At 42.9% G+C, this 22990-nt stretch overlaps 1 protein-coding gene, 1 long non-coding RNA gene and 1 pseudogene across 15 annotated transcripts in view; 1 reads left to right on the top strand and 2 right to left on the bottom strand.

The window, feature by feature from the left end:
* Positions 1-6242: 6242 nt before the first annotated feature.
* Positions 6243-7865, bottom strand: LOC108540020 (uncharacterized; annotated as a pseudogene). Its single transcript, XR_001888553.1, has one exon. The product of XR_001888553.1 is annotated as an uncharacterized LOC108540020 (transcript).
* The window catches only part of SEMA6A (semaphorin 6A), a 136115-nt gene continuing 119367 nt past the window's right edge, over positions 6243-22990 (bottom strand). For 10 of the 13 annotated variants that reach the window (XM_017889006.1, XM_017889013.1, XM_017889011.1 and 7 more), the window contains one exon: positions 9313-10511. In XM_017889006.1, coding sequence (XP_017744495.1) covers positions 9313-10511 — 1199 coding nt within the window. Of the gene's footprint in view, positions 10512-22990 lie in introns of all 13 variants that reach the window. The other 3 variants (XM_017889016.1, XM_017889003.1, XM_017889015.1) reach the window with 1 other exon arrangement.
* Positions 12531-22990, top strand: part of LOC108540023 (uncharacterized) — a 78925-nt gene continuing 68465 nt past the window's right edge. Inside the window, exon 1 of the long non-coding RNA XR_001888554.1 lies at positions 12531-12594. This is a non-coding gene — a long non-coding RNA (uncharacterized LOC108540023). The remainder of the gene's footprint in view (positions 12595-22990) is intronic.

Here is a 22990-nt window from a genome sequence, read left to right as displayed (position 1 = left end):
ACAGATTGAGTGACAAGGAAAAGTTTTTGATCTTGCTATTACAGTCACCTAATTAAAATGAGATGCAGATGCTCCAACACCTAGTAATTTTCACCTCACTTACTTTGGCTTCAATTACAACCCTTCCCTACTGACTTACACTGTTTAAATTACAAAGTTAGAAGGAAATATGACTATTTACCTGTTTCTATTCATACATATAAGTCTAACACATTATCTTTTCTCCCCAAGCATGAAATGTGATCACAGGCCTTCTCTTCACCCTGGAAATGAGGGGAATAAATCTTTGGTTCTTAAATAAAATTAAACACAAATAAGAATTCAAATCAGTCAACACCTACATCAGTCTTCAAGAGACAACTTTGTTTCACACAACACACACACACACACACACACACACACACACACACCACTTTGGAATATATAATTTCCTTTCCAAAGTTGACTGGCTATGGACTCTGACCCTTCTGATCAGGAAAAGTTAATTGTTTCCAGAGTAGTTACCTTTATTGAGTACATAATTAAGTAATCATTGCAAGGCAGTTGGAATTACATATATATTTTATACCAGAGCTGCCATAGTTGATTACAACCAAGCCTCTCCCTATTCACTAAGAAGTATATTTGTGTTCTGAGAAAAGGCTTTGTTTACTGTGAACAGGGCTTCAATTGTCTCACAAACAAACAGCAACAAGCAAACACAAAGAGAACAGTGGGGATTCTAAGAAGAATGCCCATTTTCTCCTCCCTCTGAGTGGAATCTGTCGGAGGTCATTTGTCCAAGGGGTGAGTGGAAAATGCTGGCTTATTCAGAGTGCCGTAGCATAGGTCTGTGTGATGATCAGCCAGGCACTGCTCCTCTGAGGGCAGGAGGAAGGCTGGGCACCCACGCCAGAGAAGATGGTGCTATCTCTCTTGCACCACGTGCACTTACAGCTCACTAACTCAAGGAAGGCTTGTCTGTGGCAGTAGCAACGTGGAATGAGGGGTAGCAACATGGAGGAGGAAGACGGGTCCCTAAGTAGAGCTGCGCTCTCTCTTCTGTCTCCTAGTGGAAGATTTTTCTAGGCACTCAACCAAATCATTCAATCACCGATATCAGGGGTAAAGTCAGATGGTTGCTTTGGTACCCATTGTTCTACAGTGACCGTGGAGCTGAAGTGAAATGACAACAGTGGATATTTCTTACATGTCTCTTACTTTCAAACTAACTTTACCTCCATGTTCTGAGGCTGGACAAGTTCTTCACCCTTCTAGGTACAGAGCATTTCTTCTTCTCTGCTTCTGATTCATCCTGGGTTCTTACAAGCTTCTTAAATCTTTTTTGTGATCTCTGGGGCCTGAGCAGGATGAAGCAGCTACAAAAGCTGAGGCTTTCATCCTTTTTCTTTCACAGAGGCAGTTGGTGTCACAGCCCCTAAAGTGGCAGGGTGCGCCCCCAGAAGGGAGGTCCTGACTTGGGCTCCAGCTCCCTCTTTTCCTGCTTTGTTGACAATTCCTAATAACACTGCTGGCATCAGGGCTCTGCAGACGCAGGAAGGAAGAGATGTGTTCTTTAACGATGGAGAAGTATTAGAGCACAATGCCCTTAAAATAGAATGTGTGTGCCTAGCCTTTATTTTGGGGACTTCATTGTTGTAACGGTCTCCCTGGGAAATGCTGTAGGAGACTCTTCCCCTTCAGTGAAGCAGAGTAATTGTGTAACCTAAGGTGTCCCCGAGAGAGCTGAGGGGGATGATGTGGACACACAGGTTTTTGAAATATGACTACATTATTATGTTGATCAGTGCTCAACAGATCCCTTCTCTCTAAACTCCTGTTTCTTTGAAGTGGGAACAATCATATACATGCTGCCCACCCCACTAGGCTGTTATTAGGATTAAACAACATAATGGACAAGATTATATCTGCAAGCTGTGAAGTGCTACAAATGCAAAATGTCATTGTTGTTGACAATTGGAAGCCCTGTCCCCCTCTAGGGGATGGGGGGTACCCTTCCACTTTTCATTTTTTATTAAATAAACCTTAGCCATATTACTGAAATTCACACTTCCGCTTTGACATGGGACTAGATGTGCAAAATGTTCAGTATTCATGCCAGGGAACTAATATGAAGTTTGCTAAGAGCAGCCCACTTTCTCAGCACCCCATAATGTGTGTGGTAAGGATAGTTGTGATGCACAGGAAAAAAGAGAGTGGTTGGCTCATTAAATGGTTTTTCATCATCTTTCTCATCCTAGGAAACCCCTAGGAATCTGCATGAGTTTCTTTCATGTTAGTGTCCTGGCATTTGATATTTTATACAATGTCACCCTCATCTGTTTGTTGTTGTTGTTGTTGTTGTTGTTCCTCTTGAAATCCATCAATGAAAAGGGCCTCTGATTTCATGGTTACCAACTTTCCCCCTTCATTAGCTTCCCCTTATTTGGACCATTATTGCAGCCGGTTAGCAGGAGGGATGACTTGCTTTGGGAATGACATTAATGATTCTCAAGAGAGTCTTTTATCTGAAGGTGATTAGGAAGAACGAAAAAGTTGTTAGCTGCCTCAGCCAGTGCCAGTGGGCTAGCAGGGACCTGTGTCTTGTCTCCTCTGCAAACGTCCTGGGTCCCATTTCTTAAACCGTAGTTTATGACACTCACCTTTGACCAGAAAGTGCTTAAGTGGAACCCATGTTTTACCAGGGAAAGGGTAGAACGCCCTCCCAAAAGGACCACTTGGTCAGTATACATGGGTTCCAACCTCTGTGACATTTTTGATACTAGACACCAAGAGGAAAAAGCCCTGTGACATTTGTGTATGCACATGTGTGCATAGATGTGTTTGCAGACGGGAATGAGAAACCCCCCACTATTCAGCTGCCTCTCTTGATTTGCTCAAATTTCATTTCCATTTGCTAGAGGGACATCTGCACATTTCCCTGCCAGCCACATTTAATGCACATCAGTTCAGCCGAAACGCTCTGTAGAGGTCAACCGCCCCTAACTCCAGTCTCCCCGGCGGGGGTTAGAGTGAGGGATACACAATACTCGAAATGGAATATTGAAGATCCCCATCTGTCTGGCAGTCCCAATCAATAAATGTGAGCCCTTCCCTCCCACTTCTGTAGAAGAGGCATGTCATCACCTGGTTTGAAGACAAGGGAGAGATGTGGGTTTCTAAGGGTTGCTGAGTCCAAGCACCCAGCTGTCACAGGGCTGAGCCAGGAAAGGGATTATGCTCTTAATCATGTTATTTTGTTACTAAAGGGTTCTTTTAAATTCCCCTCACCACTTCCTCTCAAGCAAAATGTACCAGTGTCTGAAATTAGAGGTGCTTTTCTGACACTTTTACTTGCTGAATGACTTTTTGTTGAAAGAGCTTTTGTTCAGGCAGTAAAACCTAGGCAGTGGGGTCCAGGAGCATCTGATTTGGCTTCTGCCAAATTACAAGGCTGAACAATGAGACCAGTTTTTTGTGTTTATCTGACATGGCCCTTGAGGAAAACATTCAGGTCCAAGATGTCATCTCTGATCCCATGAAACACCTAGCCTGGTAGCTGCATCAGGACAGCCACCGCTTTGGAAAAACAGTCTAAAAGCACTGCAGAAACCTTTAACCTTGTAAAAATCAAGCAAGCAAGCAAACACAATAAAAATCAGGGTTGTCTGAGGCAGTTTTTGTGTCTGAGCAGGGACATCCCCGGGGCCCCAGATAAAATACTGGCTACACCTGTTCAGCCTCTTTCACCTCTTCAGCAGCCCAGAACAAAGCTGACTGCAGCAAAAGCCAGGAGACCAAGTATCAGGTTGCACTGCGGGGACTGTATGCTTCAAGCCTGTATAATCCAAGCTTCTTTCCAACCCCTTGCCTTGGCCCAGATGAGGGGATCTAGGAAGCCCAGCTAGTGAAGGGTGGGTGTGTATGAAGGGCTTCCTATGAGAATGGATGACTGAGAAAGATGGGGATGCTATCTAGATAGGTGAGCGGGATCAAGTCTTTCTAGCTAGTATTACTCTACTGATCTGAATGAATGGGGGAAGGAGACCATGAATTTGTTTTCAGAATAGCTGCTCTACCACTAGTCTTGGAGCATGGCCAAATCCTTTCACCTCAGCAGACCTCAGCTTCCCCCAGGATTTTTTTTTTTCTTTTTTTTTTTTTGAGATGGAGTCTTGCTCTGTCACCAGTACAGTGGCACAATCTCAGCTCACTGCAACTTCTGCCTGCAGGGTTCAAGCGGTTCCCCTATTCTCCCGAGTAACGGGGACTACAGGCACACGCTACCACGCCTGGCTAATTTTTTGCATTTTAGTAGATGTGGGGTTTCACCATGTTGGCCAGGATGATCTCAATCTCCTGACCTCGTGATCCACCTGCCTCAACCTTGGAAAGCTTCCCCCATTTTTAAAATGAAAGGGTCATGCTAGATGTTGGTCATTCTGTCAGTTCTAGATAAGACATTTGGGTATAACTGGGCAGAGCTAACCTGCCAATTACATACCATGGAAGTTCTTTCTGGCAAAAAGGGACGGTCACAGAGCTGAGTGTCCTAAAGAATCTGACCTTGGATGTGGGGTTTTCACTTGTGTTGCTCTTACACACTTGACATGCCATCTGGCAAACTGCCCAGCTGACCTGTCGTCCCTCTCTGGGCCAATCCACTTCCCACATAATGGCCAAGTAGCTTTCCCAAGCACAAGTGTCTGTTGTTTTATTTACTCCAAAGCAGGGGAGCACTCCTGCTTCAGCTAAAATCCTAGCATATGGGAGCCAGGTCCCTCCTGGCCTGCCTCCAACCCCCCTTTCCTGGACTTGGCCTGCTAAGCTCTCTCACAGACCCCGCACAAGGCCTGCCTCCAACCCCCCTACCCTGGACTTGGCCTGCTAAGCTCTCGCACAGACCCCGCACAAGGCCTGCTGAACCTTTTGCTTCCCAAAGAGCACACCTGGTGCCTTTGCAAAGGATGTCCCCTCTACCTGGGCTAGTTGTTCAGAGAACTCGTTCTTTAAGAACCAGCACAAATATTGTGACCCTAACGTCTAGGGAGCTTCATCAGTACTTTGTTCTTACCTCCAAATGGCAACTACAAAGGCCATGTCAGTCTCTTTGCAAATGAGGAGGTAGAAACTACATTCTAGTTAACTTTGTGCCTAACAGAGCCAGGCGCTATGGATGTAATTCAAGAAACACAATTGGAGATGGCAATTTAAAGGTTACTGGGTCACTATAGGTATGAACTGAGGCCTCAACCTGCAGCTTCCCACACTCAACTGACTTAAAACATCAAAAAAAAAAAAAAAAAAAGAAAAAAAAAAAAAGGGGCCGGGCGCGGTGGCTCAAGCCTGTAATCCCAGCACTTTGGGAGGCCGAGACGGGCGGATCACGAGGTCAGGAGATCGAGACCATCCTGGCTAATACGGTGAAACCCCGTCTGTACTAAAAATACAAAAAAACTAGCCGGGCGAGGTGGCGGCGCCTGTAGTCCCAGCTACTCAGGAGGCTGAGGCAAGGAGAATGGCGTAAACCCGGGAGGCGGAGCTTGCAGTGAGCTGAGATCCGGCCACTGCACTCCAGTCCGGGCGACAGAGCGAGACTCCGTCTCAAAAAAAAAAAAAAAAAAGTCAGAGGGTCAAAAGTAAAGTACTATAGCTGAAGACTTATTAAAATAATTGTTTTAAAAACACCCCAGAGGAAAACCTGATCTAGGCATTTCATAATGCTCTTTTGCAAAAGAAGAATCAAGCGCTGTGTCCCAGTATACCTCCAACTGTGTCTACTGGGTTACAAAAGATAAATGCTAACAAGGAGTAAAATCCAGCCCCCTCCACCTTATTAATATGTAAAAAGACTGAAGTCACATCTGTGCAAGGATCTATTTTTAGTGGACCCTACATACTAAAATCCTAGCTTGATCTCTTAAACTATCAAGCCTACCATAAATGTTTGATGATGAACAAGCCCATAAAAAGAAAATGCATAAAATGAATAGAAGGAGCCAATGCGTGCTCTGCCTTTTAATTACCCGTGGCTTCTGCGAAAATCCTGCTCCAGGCCAGGTTTGAGCAGAGCAACCGTCAATAATTTGTGTGGGGGTGGCTGGGTGTGGACAGTGCAAACAAATACATCAAACTCTATAGTTATGTACGCTTTGGAAGCCAGATAGAAATGGAAGAAAGAGAATCACACCCACAAAGGGTGGGGAGAGCAGCTTAAAAAGGAAAAATTAAGAGATAAATAAAACCATTCAGGACACAAAAAATAATGTAGAACAGTCAGGTTTTATTACTTTTAAGTAATAAAGAGCCTTTTCCTTGCTTTTTTCCTTTTTTCCCTTTCTTTCTTTCTTTTTTTTTTTCCCTTTTTTACAACATACATTAAGTCGTGAATCAGACTAAAGTCTGAGATGTTAGGGGATGTGGAGATGGAAGGAAAATTGGTGACATCACAATATTTTTACAACTTTACAACAAATACAAATCTGAATTTGTTGCATCTACCAGTGTCTAGCAAGGGTGGAAAGCAAAGGCACACTCGGGTTTATGGACCCTCCCCCAACACACAGTGGGGAAAACAAATGGGAAGAAATACTTAAATGCAGAAGACCAGCTCAATACATGTGGGTATTTTAGGGTTAACACCAGAAGTGATGGGTTGTGGGGGCGTAGGAATGTGGATGTAAGTTTTGACACAGGTCTCCTTAACAGTTGAGGCAGTGAGGCCCACAAATACTAGACAAGACAGCCGCTCACGTCAATGATGGGTGCTGCACAGCCAGTACTCTCAGGAGTCAAGCATGGGAAAGAAGGGGGCAGGGGGATACAGACCCATCGCCTTCCTAATTTCTATATTTCTAGAGAAAATTCAAGGAAGAAAACAATATTTCAATTTCTAGAAAATACTTCAGGGTTTCAGGGGACAGAGTTTACAGGATGTGAACATGGATTCCATTACAAAAGCCCCCCCCCAAAAAAAAAAAGTGAAAACAACCACCACCACCACCTACCCCTAAACAACAGCAAAACTGCAATGGACTTTTGGAACAAAGGGCTCTCACCCTCAGCTAAGTACTTAGGTCTGAAGGCAACCACACTGATTATGGAGACTCCACTTTTTCACTCAAAACTGTCATTGTCAGTCTTTTTTTGAATTCTTTTAAAGACAAAACTAAATCCAGAAGATCCAACTGGAAATAAAAACAGACAAAGAGACCACCAAATATACTGTATGACTGTTTAAAACAACAACACTGCTCATGGTTTACAGTATGTGGACAGTTCCTTTGTTCATGATAGAGTAAACAAAAGTCCCTTTTGTGTTGAGCAAATGAAAACCAAGGGGAGAAAAACACACATCACCTCCCATCCCCTAAAAACAATAGTAACAAAATAAAAAATAAAAAAAAAATCCTTTGCCCCAGTCAACGTTTTTGCAGCATCCATTGTGGTCGGCCTTGTACTTGGAGTTACTCATTAATCACAGCAGGGACCAGCCTGCCTGCATCTATTTCCATGTCATTTCTTTGTGTGCACTGCATGTGTGTGCTGTGCACATGGCTTGGGGACTCCTCCCAGGTGTCTGCCCAGCCACACACAGCCTGCTCTCTAGCCAGTGGACACAGCAGAGAAGAGGAATGGGACGCTACTCCCTTTTCTGCTAGCAAATCCTTATTTGCTAATCACCATATTGAAATAATCTAAGGCAAGCAGGGAGCTCTCGAGGATGAAAGGGGATTTGCCACCCACAACACTGGGGTCCATGCTTGGCAGCACAGCCAAAGGGTGGTTCGAGTTGGCACAACTAGAAGGCAGTGTGAATTGGAGGGTGTGGTGCTGCCCAGTGTTCTCAGGCTGCGGCATGACAACTGTCACCACTGCATTCTTCCATCTGCTTGACTCCAGTATTTCAGAGGGCTGGAGGGGGGATGGGGGGAAGGGAGGGTTAAATAAATATCTGCACTTATTTCAAAAGGGGGAAAAGTTGATCATAACGACAGTTTACACGTGTACACAACTCAAGGTGTAAGGCACAAATTTACATGTGGAAAACAGGCCATTCACAGATGTAACCCCACGAAGAACCCGTGTGATCAAATCATTAATTTATGCAAGGTAGCAGCCAGCATATTAATTAGTTCACACCGTTTGTGGATTTTGTTTGCTGTCTCACATGCAACGTGAAATGAGATGGCGTATTGCAAGCTGGTGCCTTCACAGAAAGTCGGAACCATGGACAAAACCATGTTGGCACCAATAGGATATGATGTGCCATTCTAAAAGCTTCTCTCTTGATTGCTTTAGAAATTAGGATCTGGAAGGACTTTGACATGAATTAATTTTTTTGCATGTTTATAGGCCAGAGACATGACCAGCAAATGAACTGATAGATTTAAATAAATATTCCTCTCCTAACTTTTTCCTTTAGCTCCAGACCAGACAGTCCAAACACAAAGCTCAGAATTCCAGCTCCAACTTATTTACTCAGTGAATTTATTGTAAAAATAAAGAAACTCAATTATTCCAGTTAATGGTTTTCATGTTAAATAGTTTAACTTTCAGTGGGCTTTCGGAAGAGCTGTTCATAGGATGATATCTGGAAGAGTCCTTTCCTTAAGGAAAAACAGGGTGAACAATAAATAAAGAGTTACTTGCGTTAACGGTCACGTTATTTCATTAAAAGAGAGGAGGAGCAGAAATCTACGACATAGTTGCCCAACATGGCATTGATCTGCTGTAACAGAAAGCTGTAACACTGGCGGGCATTTCACAGTATTTGCGCATAGTAAACTTCTGCCATTGTTAAAGTCTGAGTTAGAATTATCAATGAATTCTTTTTTTTTTGTCTTTTTAAATTTTCATGATTTTAAAAAATGTATTTGTGTTTTGCAGGTTGGAACGCAAACCCAGTGTGGCCACGTCCCGTTAAGTTATGGACAAAATGTTTCAGTTTCCGTTCACCTCTGTGCGTATGTGTGTGTTGTGTGCATGTGTGTGTGTATATGGGGGATGGGGTGAGTATGTGCTTTTGGCTCATGTTTGTGATGATAACTGAAGTCTTTTGTGGGACCGACCTATTGTAGGGTGTGGGGGAAGAGTGAAGGAAGAGAATGCAGGTGAGTCCCCGCCGTTGCAAACCTTCACCAAACCACGCGGCCCAATTTTCGTGCGTACCCCTGTGTCCCGGAGAGGAGGACCCAGCGTCCTCGGCTCGTCTTCGGCTCTGCCGCGGGCCCTCTTGGTCTGGTGGGTACTCGAGGCAGTTGAGAACCTTGCTGAGCGGAGCGGGCACCTCGCCTTGCCTGCTGGTTCGACACCTGACCCCCTCCCCCGGGATTATGTACACGCATCATTGGGCTTCATGGATGTGGAAAGGGGAGCAAAGGAAGGTTTGGGGGGCACGTCCGGCTTTAGCGAGGGCGTGCGCTTCAGCCCCGACCTCGTCAGTGAGTTGCAGGCGTTGAGGCTGGGCTGCCTGGAGACAGTCACGGCCTGGCCAGATGGCTGGGAGCTGTGCACCTGGATGGAGTCCACCCTCTGCGGGGCGGGCGGCGGGTTGTCTCCCCTGCCAAAGCTCTGGTTTCTGGAGAGGTGAGAGGAATTGGAGGAGTTAGTATTGTTTCTTTTGAGAGTGGTGGCCTGGTGGCTTCTCGTGAGCGAGTTCGTGGGGTAGCTCCTCTTATAGTCAAGCCCGTAGGAGGAGGAGTGGTGCATTTCCAGCCGCTTGCTCAGGCCGGTCTGAGACAGGGAGGCTCCCGGGGGGCCCAGGGAGGCCTCCCGCTGTGGAACTTTGGGGGGCAGGCTGTCCAGGTTCTCCACCAGGTTCACCCCATGGCCGGGGCTCTTGCTGCTGAGATGTTCCTTGATGGTCTTGTACTCCAAGGTGGCTGCCTGGTCCTCCAGCGCCATCTGGGCCACCTCGCTCCCTTTGGGTTGCTCCACGTACTCATGCTGGTAGCCCTGCTGCGTGATGGGCAGGACCACCACGCTGGGGATGTGGCCGGGGGAGGCCCGCAGGGGCAGGTCCGTGGGAATCACAGGGGAGCCCATGGGGGGCAAGTCCTTTGTGCAGGCATTGATGAGGTTCTGGTTCCTCTCCCACTCGCGGCTGCCGCGGCTGGGCTTCCGTTTCTGCTGCAGCGTGGGAGTGGACTCGGGGGTGGGGAGGGCGGTCAGGTCCAGGTGGTGCTGGTCCGCTTTAATGAGCATCTTGGCCGTGCTGCCCGGAGTGGCGAGCTTGCCGTTGTGCATGAGCGGCGTGAGGATGGCCTCCGGCTTCGGGTCTTTGGATTGAGTGTCCCCGAAGAGGCCGCCGAGCTTGGTGACGCTGCTCATGGAGCCCCGGCGCGAGTGGCTGAGCTCCTTCTCCTTGCGCTGCACCACGGCCACGTCTTTGCGCCGGTGATCACAGACGCAGTAGACCGTGATGCCCGAGAAGACGGCGCCCATGACGAAAGCCAGGATGACTGCGATGGCCAAGAGGGTGACGGGAACCAGCTGGTCGTGGCCTTTGAGGAAACTTTCCCGAATCACTCCTGCAAGAGACATCGCACACGGCGTGAAGACATGAAAGCACACCCCGTTTTTGTTTAGCATTCACCTTGTTAATTAGTAACAGTAGTAAGTGACAACAGCACCTCGGCACAACTTGTCTTCCAAGCTCAGCTTGCCAAACATTGACTCATTAATCCTCCCCAACCCCTCGTGTGCAGTATGTAAATGGACTCCATTTGTAGCCTTCTTTGTTGTCTAAAACAGTGCTGTTCAGGCCGGCTGCCGCGGCTCATGCCTGTAATCCCAGCACTTTGGGAGGCCAAGGCAGGTGGATCACGGGGTCAGGAGTTCAAGAGCAGCCTGGCCAAGATGGTGAAACCCCCGTCTCTACTAAAAATACAAAAAATAAAACAAAATAAAAAAATAAAAAAATTAGCCAGGCGTGGTGGCAGGGGCTTGTAATCCCAGGTACTCTGGAGGCTGAGGGTAGAGAATTGCTTGAACCTGGGAGGCAGAGGTTGCAGTGAGCAGAGATCAGACCACTGCACTCCAGCCTGGGCGACAGAGCGAGACTCCACCTCAAAAAAGAAAGAAAGAAAGAAAGGAAGGGAGCCAGTGAGTGAGTGAGGGAGGGAGGGAGGGAGGAAGGAAGGAAAGAAGGAGGGAAGGAAGGAAAAGTGCTGTTCACCCTCTCCAGTACCTGCACTTTCTACTCTGCTTCACTCCGTGGAATATGGGAGATTTTGGCTTTCAAAAGTTATTTATCTTTCTTTCCCTCTTTATGGCTTTTTAATCTTCCCCTCCTAGAATTGGGATAACCAAGTTATCCTGAGTCTGGAGGAAGAGGCAACAATTTTATGCATGTTAAACGAACAAATCACACAACACTCTAGGCTTCCAGTTGGGATGTTTTCCGATGACCCCCTTGTGGCCACCCGAGCCTCTGTCTGGGGAAAAGTATGTTTGCCTTTCAAGCAACTAGAGGAAAGACAGTGTGTATCATAATTTATTTACACTGAGAGAATAAAGCTAAAGTTCACAGACTACAAATGTTTGTGCTGATTTTGTATCACCTCTCAAAAAAACAGTGCAAACTCAATTTCAGGTGAATATGCTGAATATTTGAATGAAGCTCTCTCATTGGAACTGAAAGAAGATTTAGAAATAAGACCGTTTGGGGCCCTGTAGTGGGTTTAAGTGTTAGGTCCCATTATTGCACCTAGAGTTTGCTGTCACAGTGAGATTTTTCAGCAAAGCTAATCTCTTCAATTTAATAAAAATTACATGACTACACCTGTCCATAATCTTACACTACATTAACCAGGATTCAGTGTTTCTGAAGGAAGGTGCTTTCGCTATTCCTGCCTAATCAGCCACCCAGCTGAGCGACTCTAATCAAATGCAAACACTGAAGCTTTTATTTTTTAACGCCAAGTGAGAATACACATCACAATTGTCAGATCTTAAGTGCTTGATGCAGTCACTAAAAAATAAAATCTCAAATACCTCAATTCCTGCCTCTGGAGAGTGAAAGAACAGGAATACATTAGAGGCACTGCATGGGCTGAGGAAATGTAAACATTGTTCCTATTATGGAAATGATAGCAAGACAGAAAATGTACCTTCTCTGGTCTCGGGAGACACATTTTTCATCTACTAAATCAACTCTTTCTGGAATATGTTTAATGTATTTTACTGGCAGGTATAAGTGGCACAGAATTAGAATGAAAGGAAATAAAAATCTCTACCCCTTCCCAAACCCACAACACGCAACCCTTAAACTTCTACTGAAATGTTGTCTTTGTCACAGCTGAGACCTTGAAGCTTTGTCGTGGGGGTTTTTCTGCTAAAATATTTTGATTTCTGAAGTGATGGTTCTAAAACCCAGGAACCTTAGCCTGAAAAGTACATTCTCTTTTTCTTTCCTTCCTAAGGGTCCTCCTCCCTTCAGTTGTGACATCACAGTTGGTTGCTGTGGAAATGATTGTCCTGTGACAAAGGATTGTGACTTAAGTAGAAGCAGCAAATATCTCTTAAGAAATAAAGATTCTGTGATCCAACAAATACCCTCGGTAATAAAAGGCAGTCGAGGCAATTCACCATAAGGAAAGAGTGTGCAAGATGGTAAGATATCAAATAATTTCCAAATGTGATGCTTTTCAAATATTTCCAGATTTATCTCCGTCAGCTTTTAAGGGGTAGAAACTAAGAGGCAAAAAAGAGCCGGAAAATTTGGCTGTAACTCACACCTTTTATGTGTGAAGCTCCCCAAACAGCGGGGTGTCCTGCATTCAAATATATTTTAATACCTATTCACCAAGTTAGTGTGCTAATGAAAATTTTCTTTCTTTCTTAAATTTGCATTTCCTTATTATGCTAAAATAGCAACTGATTTTTCTTCAATTTTGATTATGTATGGGGTTCTACTGAGCATCATTTTTAACCCCCTACATATAATTGCACACAAATGTACACCTGTGGATAAAATGGGTTTTAATTTCCCTCATTGACTTGGTGATTTCAGTGGGAGTTTAACACAGGCTAGACCCCAGTGATGGGGTAGGGGTGTATTATGTATGTTTTTCATGGCAATGAGTATTTCATGAAACCCTTCCAGGCAACCAAATTTAGGGGGACTGGATATTCCCAATAAATGTATTATTATAATAGGAAGCTATTTATAATTGACTTTGGCATTCTATTATTTAAATTGCCCTCTCAGTTTAAAAGGAACGTGGAAAGAGTAAAGCTAGAGCAATTCATTGATTTCACTGGGAGAATTGCAAATTTTTCACATGTATCCATTGCTTCTTAGCCTTACTTGTAGCTCCCAAATATCATTCTTCTTTCATGTCTGAAGGTCCTTGGCTATTTTGGACTCACGAAAGCTACTTATTCTTTCACTGGGAAGAACTCTTTTTTAGTGGATGATATTTGAGTTCAGGTTTTTGGTTGTTAACAAGTTAAGTAGGATCTGACCTTTCAGGAAAATGGTATCTCAGACAGATTTTTTTCCCCTGTCTCATTTTGTTATATAAAGAGTGGCCTTAAAACATTTTGCATCTCTTCATCTATCCATGGGGAGGCACAGGGCTTTCCTCATCTGCTTGTGTAAATTCAGAAATGTCCAAAGATAGAAACAGATCAGAGAGTAAGTTGAAAGTGCAGTTGAAGAAGATAAGGTAAACGTTATTTTTGGAAATGACTTTCAAACTTAAAGCTTTCTGCTTGTATCATGAAAAAGGCCAAAGAAGCATTCACAGAAATGATCAAGTCAACTTTGTGGCATAGCCATTGTGAAGGCTTGGAAACAGCAGACTTGTCAGTGGTGGTGATATAAGCAGCTAGAGAAGATCTCAGTGGGCTTGGAATTGCAGGCTCCCACTTACTGGCTGAGCGACCTTTTGGCAAGTGGTTTAACATCTCTGGGCCTCAGTTTTTTAATCTGTAGCATGAGGTGAACACATCTAATCTTACTGCCTTACTGGGTTGTTACAAGAATCAAAGGAAATAAAAAATAGGAAAGAGCTTAAATGCTGTAGTTTGCTGGATAAATCTAAAGCTCAAAAGAAGCCACAAAGGAGGAGTGGTGGGTTAGTGGCTCACAGAGGGCTTCCAAGTGATAGGTGCAGCTGCTCCATTGGATTCCATTTGCTATTGGTCTCCCACTGGAGAGGAGTAGACCTGTGCTTCCAGGTCTAAACTTCATGCCTTCTAAATGCAGGCAAAAAGGTGATATGAGATTTCGAAGCAATGTAAGGGAACACATACTGTTTCAGGATGCCTATAGTTACTGAATTTTGAAATAATTAAAACAACAAAAGTGGAAAATGTTGGCAATTATAGTTGGATTCTCAGTGGAGTACAAATCCTGGGCAAGTACCACATTTTTTCTGCATATATAACCCTTGCCATCCACAGAGTTCTTAGTTGGGTAACTCAATACGTGATTGCTGAATAAATGGCCTTTCAATACATTGTAGAGCTATTTTTAAATGAACTTCTAAACTTAGTGGGTCATCTTTAGAGTGACTACCCCCTTGCTTTTGAAGTCATGGAAATAAATTCTATCCAATCGTATAAAAGAACTTTAATAGTAACATCTATCAGACAAATAAAAATAAATCTATAAAGGTGCTCAGTAATTTGCTGAAAACAATAAGAAGAGAAACTATTTCAAAAATGAAATTAGTTCTGGGAAAAATCCAAAAGAGTCGATGACGATAAATGGGTTATTTGCAACAACTGAGTGCTCTAGTGGAACTGAATAATTAGAGAAAAAAAAAATGCATCCCTGCAAATGGTAAAGGGCAAAGGGCAACAGGCTAGAGCTGAGTATCCTTTGCTTCAGATGTTGCGTGGAAACCCTGGGCAAGTGAAGGGCCCTTGGAGGGTGGTATACTTCCCTTCTCAGGTATCCTCCCACTGCAGAGAGAACAATCAGAGTTGGCTTCTCTACCCTAGGGTCTTGAAATTCTTTCCTCTTCCAACCCCTGCATCCTCTTCTGCTCTCACCAATTGAAAATGGGGCATCAGTAATGAAAACAGTATTTGAAAACTCCTTTGCATTGATTCATTAACCACCAGCTATTTCTCACCAGTCATAAGGTACTAAATGGTTATTCTTTCCACCTTCCTACTGCAGGAAGTAAGGCACACCCTGGCTTAGAAATTTCTCTGAAATCATGTCTTAAACTGGCAGAACTGAGAAAGAATAGAATCTCCACTGTTTTTTGTTTTTTGTTTTTTTTTTTCTTTTCCTGAGGTGAGAGTTTTCAGATGCTGGAGGGAGGCCTCAGAGAGGCAATTTGAAGTTCTTTAGAGTCCAAAGCAATGAAAAGATTATGAAGGACCCTGCCTCCAGGCCCTGCAACATGTGATTCAAAATAAGAACAATTGTAAACTGTAAACCAAGAGGAAGCCCAGTACAATTCTGACTTTTCCTGTGATGACCATGTTAATAAATTTTGAAATATCAAACACTACATTCCTTATTTTAAAAAATGTTTTCTAGTAGCCCTGCTCATGGATACTATTCTGTGCAAAGGGAACCTAGCACCAGGCTCTGAGACACTTTGCTTTAGAAATGATGTTTTCCCCTAACTTAGGGTTGAGTTGTGTCTTTATTATCACTCTCCTAGTATAACAAGGTTTTGGCTCCGAGCATCTTTGTGGCTGCCTTCAGCAAACATTTACCAAGCACTGCACTAGGTGTCGGGGAAGGACAACAATGAATGAGGCATAAACCAGCAGGGAAGAAGGCAAGTGCTTGCACACAACTCCATCCAAAGTGTGGCTATGTCATGAGATATATCACTTCTGCTTCAACAGTGGCCAAAAGCTTTACATTGGAGATGGCATTTGAGCTAAGCCTTAAAGATGCATAGGATTTTAGCTGGAGTGGAGACAGCAACAAGAACTGAGGCCTGGAGGGAAGGAAAGGGAAGGCCGTGGTAATAGCAAATACTCTAACTCCCTTCTAGTCTCTTAGGCTATAGGCATGAGCCACCCTTCCATACTCTAGCTTGCTTCATGGCTCTCATACAGGCTGTTCCCTCTGCCTGAATATCCCTACTCACTTTCCCACTCATCAGACCCTATCTTTAGGGCTCAGCTTAAATGGGGAAGCCTTCTCTGACTCCTTAGGCCAGGTAAGTTCTTCCTTCTACAAGTGTCCCCAGAGCTCTGCATTTCCTTTATCCTAAAATCATCACTAGTATGATAGTTGTTTTTCTTACCTGAACTGCTAAAACTCATTACTGAATCTTCAGGCAGAAAGGTGCTCAGTAAATATCTTTTAAATAAATAGTAAAGGAATGCATACATGAATGAGAGCACTTGTAGAGAAAATATAAGAGCAAGAGCTAGAAACATCATTTGGAAGGCTGTGGACAGCCTTGAATGATTAAAAAAGAGGTTTAGAAGATCTGCCACTCATAGAAAGAAAGTTCTTGGTGAATTTATCTGCAGTTTCTCTTGCCCGAGAAAGCTAACTTTCAGCTTGCTCTGTTCCACATTGAATCCATTATCGAAAAACTCTTGGCTTCAGAGAGTCAGTATCATCGCATCAAAAGCACAGCTAGTCTACCTGCATTTATTATTACTGGTTTCAAAATTAAAGCTTTCAATCTACTTATCCCCTGTACGTTACACAAACAGCTGGGAGATGTTATCCGTCCTATCAAAATGTGAAGCAAAACAGACAAGCAAAAATACGTAAAACCAATCACACCTATTAAGCTAAATACAAAGGAGGAGCTCTACTCACTCCCACCCCAATTACCACCCTAAGTGTGTAAGACCCAGGCAGCCAGTAACCTACCTCGAAATGGTTAAGTGTGCACTTTCCCCTCTCACCCCCTTTCACTGGATGGCCTGTTTCTGAGCTGCTGTGATATGATGGATGTGTCTGTCTCCATAGTGAAGTGATTAATAGGCATCTGTGTAAAGCGGACCCGGTGACCACAAAGACAACAAAGCCTCTCTGTGTCCTTTAGAGAAATATGCAAAGGCAAAAAGGAGGATGGACATTTCCTCCATCACTGAGCCAGAGAGGGTTTGTGTTGGGTCTGAGAGCTAAGAAAGATGGCAAAACACCAAGAAAAGCCCCGGAGTAGGATCCCCTAAAAATAGATTCTTGATTCTGCTTTATAGTAAGACAAGCCTACAATTTCCTTGAAATCCTCATAACAACTTGAGTGAATGGAATCTAACAGCCCAATTTTTCTTGTTTGCAAATCTTATTGCAACAAAATGCCAGGCTCACGGTCCTGCAAGACAGTATGAATGAATGAACTAATCACGAGCCAGGCATCACCCCGCTAACCACACAGGGCCCGCTGTAATCCCTATTAAGAAGAGAAGAAAACAAACAGGGGAAAAACCCTAACTGGAGACAATTTATTCTCAAAGCCACACCCCAGCCAATCGAGATGACCACACTGAAAGTGAAATGGGAACTCTCTGTGGTTATCTGGGCAGGAAGCAGCCTTCTTCTTGTCTTACGGCATAATGTGAACCAGATGGCTTAGGAATAAACTGACATGCCAGCAGCCATGGAAATGGGCTTGGAGTTTATAACTCAAACTTTCCTGTTCCCTTAAGAGTGTGTGTGTGTGTGTGTGTGTGTGTGTGTGTGTGTGTGTGTGTTTCCTGGCAGGCTACAGATTAGGTACCAGGAGGCGCCATGGTCTTCAAGATATATAAAGTTAATGACTGACCATGCCAAAGTAGAGGTAGCTTCCTGGCCTCGCTATTTAATATCCTCAATTCAGAAGCTATTTTAAAACTCACATATTGAAATAATGCTTGGTGTGGTTGACTGTAGACGAACCCACTTCCACTGCCATCACCTTTAAAAGTGATGCATTTTTCGTTGGGATGTCATCACAGGAATAGAATGAGCCTGGAATTCATTCGATTTCATTTTTTTAGAGAAGAAACAGCTTCATTTTTCCCTGTGTGCTGGGAACGCTCAGTTCACTGTTCCTCCACTGCTCTACTGCTTTAGAAATGGCATTGCCAATGGGAGTGCTACAGCCAGAGCACGGACTGATGTCTAGACTGAGAGTCATGATAAGATAATTTTTAAAAGCCATGCCCTGGAATGTTGGTTTGTGGTTTCATGTGTTAGAACTGTTACTGTCCCTGTAAAGGTAATGATTCTTTTATGTTGGCAAAGTTTTAGCGGAGTCTGCAAGGAGTATTTTCCTGCTTTTTGAAGTTTTCTTTCATCAGTTTTCTTAAATAAGACTAGAAACACAATGTCTAAGTGATTTCTAAAACCAGACAAAGCATTTCTATTTTCCAACTTCCTGGTCCCATCTTCTTCCTTTACTCTCTCATAGGGCATCAAAGCCACAAAATGGAGAAGTGGACCTCCTTAAAAAATTGTGAAATTTGGGCCAGTCTTTGCTTGGATTATTTGATTACTTGCTTTGATTTTTCTCTATAAACAAAGATAAAACAGATATGAAGAAACAGGTCTGGTTCAATACTGCTAAATCTTCCAACTTGAATTTTCTAGAAATGTAGTTCTTGAGATCTAGTTAAAGATGAGACTGGGTGTTATTGGTTAAGAACATAAACTTTGAGCTCATAAAGACCTGAGTTTGCATGTTGGCTCTACAAATAGCTAACTGTGTGACTTTGGGCATGTCACTCGGTCTCCAGGCCCCAGTAGTGTTGGCTATAAGATGAGCATTGTTGGAAGGATGAAATAGGTTGAATAAACGAACACAAAGCAGTTGGCATTGTGCAGAAAATGTGTTAATGCTCAATTAATAATGTAAGGACAGTGTTTCTAGAATGTTTGACAAGTTGCCTGTCTTGTACGGGGTCCAAGATTAGACTATTTTAAGGCAACACTTTGATAGGGTTCAACTGTGTTAGCCGAGAGTGGAAAAATAAGGATTTAAAACTACAACAAAAGCTTGACTAGTGAACTTAAATAAGACAACCCATCAGCAATGTGGAAAATGTCCTGAATCAGTGCCACTCAGCATTAACATCACCTGGAACTAGTTAGGGACACAAATCCTCAAGTCCTGCCCAAAGTTTCAGCACTAGAATCTCTGGGTTAGGCCCAGAAACCAGGCCTCCAGATGATTCTTATGTTCCCTAAAGCTTGAGAAATGCTGTCCTGAAATGCCATAAATAATATTCCAGAAAACACATCTAAATGTTTAGCTTTAAAGTCCAACGTCAGACACCACTGAGGCAGTGTATAGCCAGACTTTCAAAATAATCTGTAAAATAAATAATAAATAAATGCACTAAGTATTCCTTGGTGTTCAAAGTATGTTCTACGTCTTTAATAGGTCTCATTGGATAATTTCGTTACTATGGCTATCATGCTCTGATCAAGAATATGAAATCGACCTTGTTTTATTGGAAAGACAATCAAATTCCTAACACTTTCCCTTGGTATCTGTCAAAAGCATGGCATATAGCGCAAAATACTGTGCTGCTACTCCTGCAAAAGAATCAACCCAATTTGCTTGCAGCAAAACGGCTGAAAAATGCTTGTGGTCTCTATTTGCTCTGGTATGAAAACATGGAGGGGAACTTCTGATACTCCTCATGTCTGTAACTGTGGCCATGAGATAGTGACTGGTACCACACAGCTCACATATGTCCTAGACTGGGTCAGCCCAGGCATAACTGGCTCTCAAGTGCAGAAGAAGCAGAATGCTTGATGGAGCCCACCATTGGATAGAGTGGCCTCCTTTAAAGGCCTGCATCTAATATCATCTCAAAACTCACTCCCTCATGTCAACTTACAGCTATTAAGCAACGTTTGAGAATGGTTTAGGGGATGCCAAAATCTTTACCTTCATCTCTGCATGACTAGACAAAAGAAGAGAAACTCACGAAGGTTCTTCTCCTTTATATTCCCGGGGTGAAAAGAGGGACTTGAGTTCATGTGTCATTCCCCAAAGTAAGGTCCTGATTTACAATAATAAAAGATGCCTAGCACAACAGTTCACTCAACAGAGCTCTGTGCTTACTGATCTGCTGAGTTCAACTGAATCTGCAAATCCATAGAATTACATAAGACATTTTAAGTTACATTAAATTTCTGCTGTGTGCTTTTAAATCATGGAGTGCAAGACCCATCAGCACTTAGGGTATATTTATTACCTTAACAAATGTCAGATGATTGTGTCCAGTGCTATCTATTATTTATGAATAACAAGAGGCTGTAAGACTGGAAATGACATGCTTTAATATGTCCAAAAGGTTAGGCATAATGCAGTTTGCTGCCCTATAAATTTCTCTACACCATTTTCCTTCCTAATAAAGCATTGTCAGTGGTTGACTATACCGAACTTCCATTATTTCTATACAGTTCATGACTGCCTCTGATTTCAGTAAAAAAAAAAAAGTAATTGCAGATATCTCTTTGAAAAGGAATGCATCCTTTTGAAAAATATGAAATTTGAAAATAATTGGAGTAGAAAAAATTTTATTACGCCATTAAAAATGAATCTCTTTACAAAGATAGTTGTCAGGCTACAGACTTATAAGAGCTTAAGAAATATTAATTAAGGGTGACAAACCTTCACATTGCCTGTAATTGGCTTTCTGACACCAATTAAGATCCCATCTACTGTGCACCCAGTATATTTTAATACATCCAACTGCATTTCAGTAGTTTACTTCAGGGCGTTTCCACAATTTAAAATGCTAAGAGATTTACATATGGTGAGGTTCACATGGCTCCTTTCAGTCCCTCAGAGCAGCCCATAGGCTTTGCAAGAGTTTATCTATTACTTGCATAACCTACGTCTCCCTGGAACCAGCAAATGAACCCAGCTTTTTCATCCTCTGTCTTTCCAGGATAATGGTGTGCGTGATGTAGTTAGTTTGAGCAAGCCCTACGTAGTTTGAGGCCATTCTCATGTATAATGACAAGAAAAGAGAACCTATTCTCAGGAAATTACCTGATTTCCACTGTTTTGCCCTCTGTGGACTAGTTTGCCTATGGAGCAGTGAAGTTTGCAAAGTAAAACTTCTAACAAGCCTTTTAAAAAAAAAACTTGATGAAATTAGGCTATCAGAAAGAAAGGTCTGAGACAAAGCGAATATTATTTTCCCACTTTTCCACATAATGCAAACTACAAATTGATTCTTCACAATTTTATTGTTAGGACAAAACAAAATCTAGATGAACACGGTGCCATTGAACCAATTAAAGAGCAAATTTTTAACTACTCCAGATGTTCTGTTAATAAGATCACACTTAACCTAGTCCCCGTAGTCCTTGAAAGTTCCATTAAGCTGTCAGAAAACTTTGTCATTGTGTGTGTTTTTGTCGAAAAGATGGGAGAGAATGGGAAGAGACTGAGGGAAAAGGGTGGGGTAAAGTGTCATGTCAAGTAGATGCAACTTGAAAAGTGGCGAGAGATTAAAGGTGAGAAGCACCTCTAGAAGGTGAATTGATTTTTTTAATACCCTAAGGTTTAAGTTGGCGTTTTAAAAGCAAAAGTTCAAGCCTCCATAATCATAATTTAAGTCCTTCATTTTTTGAGAAAATGAATGTTAGGTTAAAAAATAAAAGGTTAGTGGTATCCCTAGAAAAGAAAATTCAAATACTGGTGTGCAAATTCAGGCAGGCAGAGAGATGAAACAGCTTTCTACATGGCTGACATTTAACTTTTTTTTTCCTTCTACCCTTTCCACAATAATCTCATCAAGACCTTAGATAAATTCAGCAAGTTGTCAAAAGGATACAAAATTAATTAGATCAAATCTACATCTATGCCCACACTACTGAAAGAACAATTACAGCCTCCCACATGGGCTTCTCGGCTTTGGACCCTCTCCCCCTGCACGCGTTCAAACATGGAAACCCACATCATCCATTTGAGAGCCCAGCACCTTACTTGCTCACAATATCATTTTCCTCAGTCTCTCAAAGAAAAGCCGGAGACTACATGTAGATTCTTTTTCTCATAGGTGACCAAGAAATATTAATATAGTAAAAATAAACAGTGGCATCCTGGATTATATTATTAATGAAGCCACCATGCTCAGCTGAACCCTACTGTTTTAACTAAAGAGAGGAAGAAGCCCAAGTTTGGAGTTCAGCTTGCCTGGGGTTTTACCTAGGATAGAGCTAGATAGGCAAGAAGCATCTACCAGGAAAATGCCAGCGATGTGCAGTAACAGACACTTTAGATACAAAATTGATGCAAAATTCCACTTCCCAAACTTCTTGTGTACATGTAATTACTAACCTAATATGATTAAATGACCAATTTATTATATATGTATCACCTATCAATCTTGCTATCTTTGTCTTTCCCCACTTCTACCTTCCTGTGGTCCTTTTCTTCCCACCATCTACCTTCCTACCCTCCACTGCCTGTCGCTAAAGCCAAAGCTCCTTGGTATGGCATTTAAGGTTCCAGGCTATGATTTCAATCACATTCTCCATTCCAGTCCTCCATATACTTTAGTCACCGCACACTCCTCGCCTCTTTATCATCACACTCTGTCATTTCACAGCGTGGTGTCTGGGTCATGGACTTTATTCAGCTTGGAATGCCCTTCTTCTTGTGAAATCTAACTTTTCCTTCAAGACTTTGCAAGGTCTTTCCTGTGTACCCCTCTTGGAATTAGTTGTGCCTCCCCTTAGACTCCCTTAGTACTCTCCCTCTCCCTCTTTCCTTGACTTCCCTTACTGTCAGACTTCACTCTGCCCCAGCATTTAGATCACCTTTGGGTATCCCTCACTAAACTGTAAGCTGTCTGAATGCCAGGTTTACGTGAAATTCAAATTAGTATCTTCTGTAACACTCAGCATAAGGTTTATATACAGCACATGTTTGTTCAATTTCTGGTGAATGCAGGAAAAAAGAAACAAAGGAAAGGTTGCTGTCTTGCCTTTCTTTGAGATGAGATTGTCACCATTATTAAACTATTCTTTTTTAGTGCTTTCAGAATTCCAGTTCTTCCCCTCCAAAGCCATGAAAATGACAGATGAAAAAAAAAAAAAGGAGGGCAGCCATATAAT

The sequence above is a fragment of the Rhinopithecus bieti genome, unplaced genomic scaffold, assembly GCF_001698545.2.
Source record: "Rhinopithecus bieti isolate Rb0 unplaced genomic scaffold, ASM169854v2 scaffold_18504, whole genome shotgun sequence".
Taxonomy (NCBI): Eukaryota; Metazoa; Chordata; class Mammalia; order Primates; family Cercopithecidae; genus Rhinopithecus; species Rhinopithecus bieti.
Note: the sequence above shows the minus strand (reverse complement) of the source record. Positions and strands in the feature narration are given on the sequence as shown.